Genomic DNA, 14023 nt, shown 5'->3' with positions numbered 1-14023 from the left:
AAGATGCTCTCACAATTATGGCTAAGGGTTTGTTTACATCCTGTTGCCTCCTTTAATATAACTGGAGAGATCTCATTTGCCCTAGGTGCCTTTTTTATGTTTAACTTTGACAATTTCTCTTCCATTTTCTTCTTAGTTGTCACAAAATCATTATGCTCCCTGTTAGAGTTTGACAAATTCTGGCATCCCTTTCCCTAAAGAATATTTCATATGTGAATGCAGATGCAAAATATGTATTGTTCGTCAGCAAGCTGAATATGATCATTAATAGTTAAACCATCAAAAATGGATCAATGTGATTCAATCCCTTCCTTCTAGTGTTTACATAAGTAAAGAAGTCTCTGCTGGGTTTTTTTTTTTTTTTTTGCATCCTTTTACAAAGCCTTTTCAGAATCTGCCTTAGCATGCCTAACCTCCTTGAAATAATTTTTTCAAAAGTTCCAAGGAATTTTAAAGATAGAATTAAGATTTTTTAAAATTTTTAACAGAGAAATCATAGCAAAAATTGCTCTTGAAAGGTCACAATAAGCATTTAATGGTTTAAATGCTGAAGGTGATCTTTGCTTACATGCTTTTATCTGTGTGAATGATCTTTTCACAAATTAACTCAAATTAAGTCACAAATTAATCCACTATTATCCATACGGCAGTCATTTTGTACTTTATCTGTGTGGCACTGGATTAATCTTTCTAACTAAAAAATGATAAAAAATTACCTATAATGAATTAAGTTTCAACAAAGAATACCATACCCAAATAATGCCTGGTATTCTTTGGTTTTCCGCATAAATTATCTGGTTCTAATTAAGTTGCCATATGGACAATTTTCTCCTATATTATCTATGTTAGAAGAATTAGACCACTTTGAACTTCATCTTTTTGTCTTTCATAGCAAGACTGTTAAGGAAATTAATTAGCATTAGTAGAGGCATTTGATGCAAGAAAGCAAGCTTATACAGCATCAACCAAAAAAAAAAAAAAAAAACCTTCCCAATTCACCCATCCATTTGCTCCAAAAGTTTGTCCAGTTCTTCCTTGAATTTATTTAAGCTATCAACTTCCACAATGACAGATGGAAGTTTGTTCCAGCAGTCAAATCATCCACTGGCTAAAGGCAAAATCATAAGATTAGATAATTCGTAAAATAAGGTTAATTCATAAGATAAGAGCTGTGATTTGTATTATATTCTGTGGGATTTTTTTTTGGCTGATGCTTTATAAGCTAACTTTCTTGCATCAGTTGTCACTACTAATACTATTTTAATTATATAATTATTCATATAATTTATAAATTTTATGATTTTTCTTTAATGGTTTTTTGCTTAGATACAGGATGCACTGTTAATGAATATCTTCTGTTATGTAGGTTTGTTGTGAATAAAAAGATTAGTACTCCATTTATACTGCATTAATAAAGCATTTTCTCTACTGAAAAAGAATTATTTCCCTCCTTTCATAAGTGATGTATCTATGTGAATCAATGTAACTAAGTATATTCTATTGGTGAAAAGGCTGGAGACCAGCTAAAAAACTTGAATATGTAATATGGTAATTACTTGTATACAACAAACTGAGTTTGAAGAGCATAATTTGTCTCAAAAGCACACAGACATGTACCTTGAATTACCTTGGTAACAAAAAATTTCCTAATTACTGTACTAAAAATTCATCACATACTAGAGTATACAATGAATTTTTAACCTTCTGAAATTTTTTCTGCAACACCATTTGAAAGACTTATAGCTAGAGCCAGATATTGTAAAATTTTTGAAATGGCTGTTGAACCATTAACAAATTTAGAAAGGTGATTAATTTACTCTGCACCATACAATGGAATCTACTATGAAAGAATATTTACATTAATGAAAAAAATGGAAAGAAATAGACTAAATGTGGCAGCTGTAAAAGCAAATTTGCAGCTCTGTATAATGATTAAGAGTAAGAGTAACTAAGAATAAGAACATGTGCACATATGCTTACATGTACACTAATGCTAAGAGCATTTAAATAAATTTGATGAATTTGAAGTACTGATTAAGTCATCAAATGCAGACATTATAGGAATAGCAGAAACATGGTGTCACTTGGATGTAAGTTATGCTGAATTTGAATATGGGGTACAAAGTACAATGATACAGGAAGGACAGGAGAGGGGTTATGCTCTTAGCTAAGAAGCATATTAAATCTAAGGAAGTGCATCCCATTGACATAAGCGATGAGTGTAATGTTAATGAGTACACTGTGATCGCTACTAGGTGGCAGCGATCACAGTGTACTAATGTGGAATTCAATTAAAGACATAACTATTGTCAAGTGTAAAGGAAAAGTTTTGCTTTCATAAGGTTTACTACAGTGGTCTCAGACAGTTTTTAAATTCTGTGCAATGGGACCAACTAATAATGTTACCAACAGCAAATTCTAAATGGGAAGTAACCACAGAAGCTACTAAGATTTTCATAAAAACAAAGAAATTAAATCTAAGAAGTTCAAGTCTTAGGCCTAAATGGATGTCAGATGAACTATTGAAACACATGGCAGAGAATCAAAGTGCACGGCTTGCATATACATTATCAAGTGATAGAAAAGCCTATGGTATATATAAATTAGTCTGTAATCAAGTCACAAAGTAGTTTAGGCAAGCTAAGGAAGATCATGAGAAGTCTCTGGCAAAGAATGCAAAGAAAAACAGGAAAGACTTCTATGTATATATTAACAGTAGAAGGAAGGGGGTGAATCACATTGGGCCACTTGATGTCTATGGGTTAACTGTTGATGACCCTGCTCAGGTTCAAGCAAGGTGCTAGGGGTGCATAAGTGAGGTACTTGCCACAGGTGCCGTGGTATTAATAGAATATATTTGTGTTAAGATACGATATGAATTAGGCACCGTTACAAGGTTTTGTCTCAGGCATCACAAACGTTAGCACCATTTCTGCTCGGGTTGCAGACAAATTGAATAGGTATTTTGCATCTACATTCACACATGAGGAATTTTTTTGGGAAGGGGATGCTAGAAGTTTATCAATCTCTAATGAGAAGCTAAATGACTTTGTGATAACTGAAAGGAAAATGGATGAGAAATTCTTGAAGATGGACATAAAAAAGGTGCCTGGAGTGAATGAGTGAATGGAATCTATCCAATTATATTAAGAGAGGCAGCAAAGGAGGTAAGAAAACCCTTAGTCTTAATTATGAGAGTATCCTTGGATTTAGGGGAGGTCCCTATGGCCTGGAGATGTGCAAATGTTTCTCCAATTCATAAAGGAGGATCAAAAGGCAATATGATTAATTATAAACCAGTTAGCTTAAAGTCTGTTACTGGGAAAATAATGGAATCACTGGTAAAAGAAGTAATGCAGGACCACCTGGACAGGCATGCAATCATACTGCAATCACTGCATGGTTTTGTTAAGGGGCAGTCTTGTGTAACCAATCTGATAGGTTACTATGATGCAGTGACCAAGGATCCGGATGCAAAAAATAATTTTGAAATCATATACTTCGATTTCAGGAAGGCTTTCCATGCTGTTACACATAAAAGACTGCTATAGAAACTGCAATATTTTGGGAAGCATTAAATGTAGCATTAACAGCAAATTATTGCTATGGATAGAGGAATGGTTAAATGGAAAAAGACAAAGAGAAGTTTTCAATGGGCACTGCTCCTCTTGGATTAATGTTATTAGTGGAGCTCCCCAGGGTTCAGTGCTGTGCCCATTGTTGTTTTCAATATTTATCAATGATATTAATGAAGGTATATTGGGCTTAATGTCTAAGTTTGTAGATGACACAAAGGTTGACAGGGCAATTAATGACAGTCATCAGGGTGAGCTACTGCAACAAGATCTAGGAAAATTGGGTCATTGGGCTGAGAAATGGCAGTTGAAGTTCAACATTGGCGTATGCAAGGAACTGCGCATGAGCAGCAGTAACCCCAGAGTAACTCATCAACTGTGTGATACTATACTCACAGTAGTGGAAAATGAAAAAGATCCGGGGGGGGGGTAATTGTGCAGTCAGACATGAAATTGTCTGAGCAATGCAGACAGGCTGCAAGGCCAGCTCATGGGATTTTGTCAATGATATACAGAAACGTTTCTAGCAGAAATAAGGAGGTGATTATCCCTTTGTATAAGGCCATAGTTAGGCTACACCTTGAATACCGTATACAGGACTGGAGGCCTCACTTTAGGAAGGATGTAGATCTGCTGGAATGGGTGCAGAGAAGGCAACCAGACTGGCAAAGGGAACAAAAGGGTGCTCTACCTAGAAAGGCTTCAATTCTGCAAATTGCAGCTTCTTGAAACCAGGAACCTGGGGAAGATCTGATTGAGGTCTTATAAAGTGTTGAATGAATTGAGTAAGTTAATGTTGATAGCATTCTTCCACTTGCTGAGACTACACACACAAGGGGGCATAAATTCAAGTTGCAAAGGATGGTTGCAGGACAGATGTGTGGAAGTTTGCCTTCTGCCAGCGGGTGGTTGATTGTTGGAAATCAATAGCACACAAAGTGTTACATAATCATTTGAAGTTACATGCCTACAAGGTACAATTATTCAAGGACTGAAGCCCAATGACCATCCAAAATGTGAAAAATTTGCTAATGATATTTTGAACCTCACTGATAAGAATAATGACTTCTTGCAACATGTCAGCTTTTCAGGTGAGGCTAATGTTCCATGTTAGTGGTACAGTCAATGGACATGGTCTCCACATTTGAGGATCTATAAGTCCAAGTGTTCTAAGGGTGCATATTTGAGAGTCTGAAGATTAATGTCTGGTGTGGGCTGATTCATGACAAGATAACTAGTCCTGTCTTCTCTGTTGAAAACACTGTTTCTGCAAATGAATACCTGGGCATGCTCACTAATTATGCCATCCTCAGCTGCATGATAGGCAACCAAATATCATCTTCTGATAACATGGGGAACCCCCCTTCCTCACTGAGCAATGGACCCTAGACCTGTTTCCTAAAGTTTTCTACCTGCGTCTCTCCCTTAAAATATTTCATAAAATTCACGCTCCTATCTTGCAGAAACAAATTCACATAAACAGATTTTACATGAAATTTAGCTATGAGTATGCATACTTTTATAAATTTTATAAATTAGTATATACTTCAATGCATTTAATCCCAAAGATTGAAATAAAATACTGCATACCTGAATTAATACGACGGTTTGGCTGTTTGTTTGTTAAAAAAAAAGCTTTATAAAAACAATATGCCTCTCAAAAGCCAAGTGTGCCAAGAAAAATCATGCATGCATGGGCCCTAGACAAAATTTTATACATGAGCCCAATAGAGGAAATAATGATTTTTTCCAGTTGGGAATTGTCAAAGTTCTTGCAAAATGATGAGCTTCAGGTAATTGTCTTCTTTGTTGGGATTTAAATTTAGTCCTGATTTGTTGTTATACAGGGTGGCCATAAATGATTATCCTAATTACAGTATGCAATAATTTTTTTAATGAATACTGGTAGTTTTAAACAGAAGTAGATAAATACACAAAGTTTTGTTACTTTATTAATAAACTTCTACATGTGCACCCTTAGTGGCTCTTGAAATGGCTAAATGATATTCACATTCACATCACACATTTTTCACCATTTGTGAGGAATGATTTGTCTAAAGTGTGAAAAAAATTAATTGCGTCCCTGGCTCAAATAGCAGAACGGTGAATATAAAATAAATCTGAAAAACCATAAATACTAAATAATTTACAGAAGACACAAACAGCATACCTTCTGAACATGCCCTCATCGTTTACAGATTAGAGTTCAAACACAATTTGATTTCGAAACTGAAGAAAAACATGTAGACGCAATGATATCGTTGGAGTATATACACATTGCGCTTTCCTAATTTTATCCCATTATATAACTATAACTCGAAAATACTAAATATAAAATGATATTACACATTTTAACAACCATAGTACATTCCATAGAACACATATTTACTACACGAAACACGTGAACCGGAAAGTTGATGTTGATGAAACCAACGCCCTCTAGTCATATTCATTCATTTTATTTCAGAATTTTTTTTTTCAAACTGCGAATTCAGTTTCGTAAGGCATTCATACTTCACAAAATTCAATACAGTAATTATTAATTAAATATCAAAATTTACCGAAATTAGCAGAGTGAGCTGAAAGTTTTGTTTCTATTTACATGAACTTCGACATATAAACAGATTTTTTTTTTTTTCGTTTAACCCCAGGGACTCACATCTGGTGTGACCCTGCTCTCTCTCTCTCTCTCTCTCTCTCAGGGTAACTTGGGAATTTTTTTTTGGCTGGTCCAGCATAAATCTCAGGCTTCCCTGCACCATATGGCTAATAATAATAATAATAATAATAATAATAATAATAATAATAATAATAATAAACACCTATGCAGTCCCAGTGCTAACATACTCCTTCCGGGTCATAGATTAGACTAACACCGAGCTGGAGGATATCATGAGGAAGACAAGGACAATGATGACCAACACCCCACGAAATTTGCCTAGGAGAGACTGACAATTGCCCGGGAAGAAGGAGGAAGGGGCCTGATAGACCTCATTGAGCAACAGAAGACAGTGATAGTTAACCTGAAGGATGACTTCCAGAAACACACAGCAGCACTCCACCAGGCCATAAGGAAGATTGACAAGCGGTATACCCCACTCAACCTAAGCGAGGAGTCCCCCCCCCCCAAACAGGAGGTACAAACGAAGCTAGAAAGATGGGCAGAGAAGACACTCCATGGCAGACACTACAATGATCTCCATCAAGATCACATAGATAAAATTGCTTCCAATGCATGGCTCACGAGTGGGACGCTCTTCCCCGAGACTGGAGGATTCATGCTCGCCATCCAAGGCCAGGTAATCAACACCAGGAACTATAGAAAATACATCGCCAAGGAGCCCGGAGTGTTCGATGACACATGTCGACGATGCCACCTGTCCTCAGAAACGATCCAAAACATCACCGCGGGATGCAAGGTGAGCACCCACACTGAGTACACTCATAGACACGACCAGGTAGCCAGGATAATACATCAGAAGCCAGCAAGGAAATACCAGTTGATCGAAGAAAGTGTACCGTACTACAAGTACGAACCCCAGGCAGTACTAGAGACTCGAACCCACAAGCTGTACTGGGACCGCGCCATAATAACGAATAGGACAATCCCGCAAAACAGACCGGACATAACCCTTGTGGACAATAAGGAAAAGGCTACCTATCTGATTGACATAGCGGTACCCAACACTGGCAACCTGCAGAAAACCCATGGGGAAAAAATCAGGAAGTACACGAACATAAGACAGGAGATCAAAGAGATGTGGCATATGCAAGAAGTAACGACCATTCCGATCGTCGTGTGAACCACAGGTATAGTGCCAAAGACCGTACATAACAGCCTAGCAGCAATAGGTCTGCCAGCGAACACCTACAAGGAACTCAAGGAAGTCGCAATCCTGAACACCTGTAGGATAGTCAGAGAGTTCCTCGACCAACAGTAACACCAGACATAACAACAACCACCCTGTGTATTTGGTAGCAATACTCGTCACGAGGTGGAACCCCCAATCAGGGAGAAATAATATAAGAGCAATAATAATAATAATAATTAAGTAAATAGATTATAATTAACGAATTTAATAAGGTTTAAGCTCACCTTCGAAAGTCCGACAGTCATTTTATAAATTTCAAATTAGAGTTACCAGAGAAAACAAACTCCTCCACCCATATATACGCTGCCTTATAATTAATTCCTCAATTTGAATTTACGCTCTCTCAGGCAATTATTCTCTGAGAAAGAGGAAGAATCCCATCAGCATTGAGCATGCTCAAAATATTCAACGCTTCATACACCTCAGTTATAGGATAGAAGTGCGGAAGTTTGCCTTTAGCCAGCGGGTGGTTGATTGCTGAAACAAACTTCCATGTGTCGTCGTAGAAGTTGATAGCTTAAATAGATTCAAGGCAGAACTAGACAATCGTTTGGAACGAGTGGATGGGTGAAATGAGAAGGGTTTTTTTTTGGCTGATGCTATATAAGCTTGCTTTCTTGCATCATGTGCCTTTACTAATGCTAAAATGCTAAATGCTAATAACGGGACACCCCTCCATAGATGGGTAAACAGGTCCTATGCATGCAACACGTCAAAGAATACAAAAATGCACAGTGCTTTTTTTTTTGGGACAGTACGCAACGGTTACGGCGTACCGGCACCTTTATTAACAGTGACGTGTGACATTTGGATGCAGTGCACTTCGAAATTTGTAATATTCCGTAAATTTTTTTCACATGTTTACCTACTATTCAAATAAGCTTAAAATGATTTAACTAAATTTGCATTTTTCACTGTCTATTGTTAAGATATTTTCTACATAAAACTGTATAACCATTTTTTTAATTCTAAATTATTCAGTCGGACCTCTGTTTAATGATGTCCTTTTATTGCGAATTATTTTGAATTCCCCTTGGAAGTTACATTTAAAATACTTTCCGTTGAGCAAAGAAAATTTTCATATAGTGAATGGACAATTAACTCGGTACGCACTGTTCGCATTTCTGGCCTTCAGGCAATTTAGGCAATTAGTGTTGCTGTGCGAATTAAGAGAGCTAAAGGGCTTACCATTCTACAATTTAGTGGCACCTGGTAAAACCTATCCGACCACCTGTCCCACATATGGAGAAGTCGCGCTTGTCAACAGTGAACAGATCAAGGGGTATTCCCAATAGGCTCTGGTCTTTGGGTTTAAATACTGAGACAGTATTTAAATTCTGTACAGTGGGACCAACTGATGATGTTACCAACAGCAAATTCAAAATGGGAAGCATTCAAGGAACTACTCTTGGAAGCTACCAGGCTTTACATACCAACCAAGAAATATTGTTCAAGGTTCAGGCCTAAATGGTTGTCAGATGAACTAATGAGACATATGGCAGAGAAGAAAAATGCATGGGATACATACAAATTAATGGGTGACATGGAAGCCTATGATAGATATAAGTTGGTCTGTAACCAAGTCACAAAGGAGATTAGGCAGGCAAAGGCAGATTATGAGAAATCCTTGGCAAAGGATGCAAAGAAAAAAACAGAAAAGAGTTCTTTATCTATTTAAACTCAAGAAGGAAAGGGGTGAATCAGATTGGTCCACTGGATATTGATGGTTCAACAGTTGAGGATCCTGCTCAGGTGGCTAACAATCTAAACGAGTATTTTGCATCTACACGTGAGGAGTTATTCAGGAAGGGGAATGTCGTAGGAGAAGTAAACATTGGCAGTGAGCTAGATGATTTTGTAATAACTGAGAGGAGAAATTGTTGAGGATAAATATAAAAAAGGCACCCGGGGTGGATGGGATCTATCCAGTTATATTAAAGGAGGCAGCAAAGGAAGTAAGCAAACCCTTAGGCATAATTATGAGAGCTTCTTTGGACTCAGGGGAGGTACCCATAGACTGGAGATGTGCAAATGTAACCCCAATTCACAAAGGAGGATCAAAGGCTGACACAAGTAATTATAGACCTGTTAGTTTAACTTCTGTTCCAGAAAAATTAATGGAGGCACTGGTTAAAGAAGCACTGCAGGATCATCTAGACAAGAATTCAGTTATAGCTCAGACACAGCATGGTTTTGTTAAGGGCAGGTCTTGTCTGACCAATTTGATTGGATACTATGATGTAGTCACAAAAGAACTGGATGCAGGGAATAACTTTGATATATATTTGGATCTTAGAAAGGCTTTTGATACTGTTGCACATGGAAGACTGCTGCACAAATTGGAGCCGTGTGGCATTGGAGGCAAATTGCTGCTATGGATAAAGGGATGGTTGAGTGGTAGAAGACAGAGAGTGGTAATCAATGGACACTGCTCATCGTGGACTAATGTTATTAGTGGAGTTCCTCAGGGTTCAGTGTTGGGTCCGTTGTTGTTTTCTGTATTTATAAATGACATTGATGATGGTATATTAAGCTTAATGTCCAAGTTTGCAGACGATACAAAGGTTGATAGGGTTGTTAAGGACACTACTGATGCTATGCTGCTGCAACAGGATCTGGAAAGGTTGAGCAGATGGGCTGAGAGGTGGCAAATGAAGTTAACATTGACAAATGTAAAGTACTACATATGGAAAACAGTAACACCAGAGCAACGTATCAACTCTGCGGTACTACACTGACAGTGGTAGAGAATGAAAAGGACCTAGGGGTAATTGTGCAGGCAGATATGAAGTTCTCTGAGCAGTGCACACGAGCTGCAAAAGTAGCTCATGGTGTCTTGTCAATTATATACAGGAATTTTTCTAGCAGGGATAGGGAAGTGATTATTCCCTTGTATATGGCAATGGTCAGGCCATACCTTGAGTACTGTATACAGGTCTGGAGGCCTCATTTCAAGAAGGATGTAGAGCTGCTGGAACAAGTACAGAGAAGGGCAACAAGATTAGTGAATGGAACAAAGGGTTGCTCTTACGAAGAAAGGCTTAAGTTTTGCAAATTACAGTGTCTGGAGACTAGGCACCGGCGAGGTGATCTTCTAGAGGTGTATAAGGCCTTGAATGGTTTGAGCATGCTCAAAGCCGATGGGATTCTTCCTCTCGCTCAGAATAATCACCTGAGGGGGCATAAATTCAAATTGATGAAAGACAGATATAGGATAGATGTGCGGAAATTTGCCTTTAGCCAGCGGGTAGTTGGTTGGTGGAACAGACTTCCATCACTTGTTGTTGAAGTTGATAGCCTAAACAAATTTAAGGCTCAGCTGGACAGGTATTTCGAACGAACGGAGGGGTGAAATGGGAGTGATGGTTTTTTTTTTTTTTGTTGGCTAATGCTGAATAAGCTTGCTTTTTTGCATCATATGCCTCTACTAATGCTAATGCTAATGCTAATGCTAATGGTCCACCTTCTACTGGCGCCTCCGTAGCCAGGTGGGCAGGAGCAACAGTGCGTAACACACGCTTTTTGATTAGACCGGGTTTCGAGCCCGTGACCACCAAATACGGAGAATGCGGAAAGGTCAGGGAATGACCACCGCATATCCTCGGAGCAATATGGCCTTAGTTGCTAATGCTCCTAAAAACCCAAATAACAACACCTACTGTAGTGGCGCCCAAACGTTTCCCGTACAGGGACCATTTTCAAAAAAAAATGCAAAGTTAGATTTCTTTATGCTGTTTTAGTTGTCTGTCAACTAAAACAGCATTCACAGTGGTGTCCGTAAGTTGGACACCGCTGTGAATCCCGAAAAATAATCGTCTGTTCTTTCGCGGAAGTGCGTTATCGACATTTCTCTGTTTACATGGTCACAGTACCTAAATATCCGAATGACACTGACATTTTGGACAGTTTCAAAAAATCAAAAAAAGAAAGAAAAGAAAAAAATTCAAATTTAAGAACTAATGACAACATCGATGACGAGAGAAAAAAGAAAACCAGGACAACGAAGGTATTAAACCTTCTAAATATGAATTGTTGCCATTTGGGGAAAATGAAATTAGAAAATTGTCAATTACGGTTAAATGAAAGAGATGTAATTCGGGGATTTCGGGAATACCTAATTGAAAAGACGGTTTCGGAAGAATTGAAGCATTTTTTGATGGACGTTTTGAGTACGATACCAATTTCATCGAGTCAATGTGAACGAGGATTTTCACAAATGAATCTGATCGCCAGCCCAACAAGAGCTTCGTTGATGACAAAAACAGTTTCTTCACTACTGTTTCTTAAAATTGTAGGCCGCCGCTGACCCCCTTCGATCCAGCAAATATGTCGATTCGTGGCTGCTTCGGACAACAACCGACACACAAAGAGGAAGAAAAGAAGTCGGCATAGGGTGTCGGATGAGAACTTAATAAAAATTTGAATATTCTACAAAAAAACTTTATTATGGAATTATTTTTACTTATTATTTTTAGAGTCCGTAGTCTAACGAAGGACCCTTATAATGTCACTCGGTTGTCTGTCTGTCTGTCCGTCCATCTGTCAGAGCATTGTATCTCTGGAACCACTTAGTCTATTGACTCGAAATTTTGCATGGGTTTGTACATCATGTGGGCCAACATAACGCTATATTGATGGTTGTTGGTCAAGCCGGGGTACTAGAAACTTTTTTCAGTTACCATAAAGCTCTCTAATTGAGATATTACGCTAACGACCTTTAGTGACTACGACCCTTCATCCTGAGTGCCCGGAACTCGGTAGTTGACCGATTTATTTACTTATTTTACTCACATTTTACTAATTTTTTTATATACTTGAAAAATAAATTTATGTTTAATAAACTATGTTAATTTACTAAATTTGTTGTTCTTAATCCAAATTACCACTAAAGTAACAATATCAAGAAAAAAAAAAATTTAGAGTACTTTTCATATCCTTTTAATTTTCAATTTTTCCTGATAGCAAAGAATGAGTACCGGCACCTATTCTTTCACAAAAAAAAGCCCTGTACATGCATATATGCAATTATGCACACTGGGCTTCGAACAGACAATTGCAAAAGTGGGCATGTAAGATTACACATTCAACAGAATTGATCACCTCAACAAATGCTAGACGCCTATTAACATGGTGTAAGGAGTGCGAATCCTGGATTGTAGAGCAGTGGAAAACAGCCCTATGGACTGACGAGTCGAGTTTCGCACTCTACCAATCTGATGGCCGTTCCTGGGTGTGGCGAATGCCAGGAGAACAGTTCCTTCCTGATTGCATCCTCCCAACAATGAAGTTTGGTGGAAGCAGTGTCATGGTATGGGGCTTCTTTCATGGTTTGGCTTGGGCCCATTAGTCATTATCGACAAAACCATGAATGCTGTGCAATACCAGGACAACCTGGACAATTATGAACTTCCAACATTATGGCAATACTTCGGGGGAGGCCCATACCTGAAACAGCAAGACAACGCACCATGCCATACTGCTCGGGTCATAACAGACTGCTTTGAGGATATGGGTGTGGAAAAGTTGGATTGGCCAAGCCAGAGTCTGATCTGAACCCTTTAGAGCATATTTGGGATGTATTGGATCGTCGGGTACGTGTACATCGAGATCGCCCAAAGAACAAGGCCGAACTGGTGGCTGCGTTAAAGGCCGAGTGGATGGACGTATCACCTGACTTTTATAAAAAGCTGGTTGAGAGTATGCCGCGAAGATTGAAGGCTGTCGTAAAAGCAAAAGGTTTCAGCACAAAATATTAAATGACACAACAAAAGCTCTGTTTTTGTCTAAAGCTCCAAATATTAAAGTGTATAGTGTAAAGTGTATTGATGTCTAGCGGCACCAGGGTTTTCCCCCATCTCTGCATTGCTTTCATTGGTGGATTTTCCAGTTCACTGAGAAGGCCAGAGATTTAAGAGTGTATGGACGTTGTATACATGTAGTGTTATGTACCATTGTTCTTCTGGCCATTTAGCCGCTGGACCCCGCGGAGACAGACCAGGAACCCAGTAATTTTAGATTTACTCTGGCAGGCCCTGCTACCTAATTTCCTGAAATTTCAGTGGCTACGGCCTATAAAAAAAAAAAAAAAAAAAACGCCCGCGCTCTTTTATATGCACGTACATACAGACAGAGCCATATATGTATATGCGCATGCATATATCCATCATCGTCAGTTTTGATGATCGTTAGGTGACGGGTGGGGATACCTCTTGCATAATAAAGGCCAAAAATAGGGGCGAACGGTAATTTGAACATAATTAAGTTTTTGTGTGTGGGGCATTCTCTAGCGTACAGTAGAGAATGCTCCACACACAAAAACTTAATAATGGGGGGGAGACTGAAGGCTGGGGGGTTAAGGTAGAAATATGGGGATGATAGTGTAGGCAACCCCAGAAGTCAGTGAGGCAGGCCCATGCATCACCAGGAGAAAGTACGGGGTGCCGGATGGGGAACCGTCCCCCTACCGGAGCAGGGAAAGGGGGATGTGGAAAGGCACCAGGCAAGGGCGCCCGGTGCGATGGCCAACAGACATCTGCAGGAAAACTATACATGGACCCTGCTGGTTTGTTCAATACA

At 38.7% G+C, this 14023-nt stretch overlaps 1 protein-coding gene across 1 annotated transcript in view; it reads right to left on the bottom strand.

Annotated features, from left to right (window-relative positions):
- Arp5 (Actin-related protein 5) overlaps positions 1-5872 on the bottom strand; it is a 72395-nt gene extending 66523 nt beyond the window's left edge. The window contains exon 1 of the mRNA XM_090388266.1: positions 5746-5872. Within this exon, the coding sequence (XP_090244392.1) occupies positions 5746-5764 (19 nt within the window). The 5' untranslated portion in view covers positions 5765-5872. The remainder of the gene's footprint in view (positions 1-5745) is intronic.
- Between the last annotated feature and the right edge of the window lie 8151 nt (positions 5873-14023).

The sequence above is a fragment of the Mastigoproctus giganteus genome, chromosome 14, assembly GCF_048544385.1.
Source record: "Mastigoproctus giganteus isolate SK-2022 chromosome 14, ASM4854438v1, whole genome shotgun sequence".
In the NCBI taxonomy this organism is placed as follows: Eukaryota; Metazoa; Arthropoda; class Arachnida; order Uropygi; family Thelyphonidae; genus Mastigoproctus; species Mastigoproctus giganteus.
This window is presented reverse-complemented; position numbering and strand designations above follow the sequence as displayed.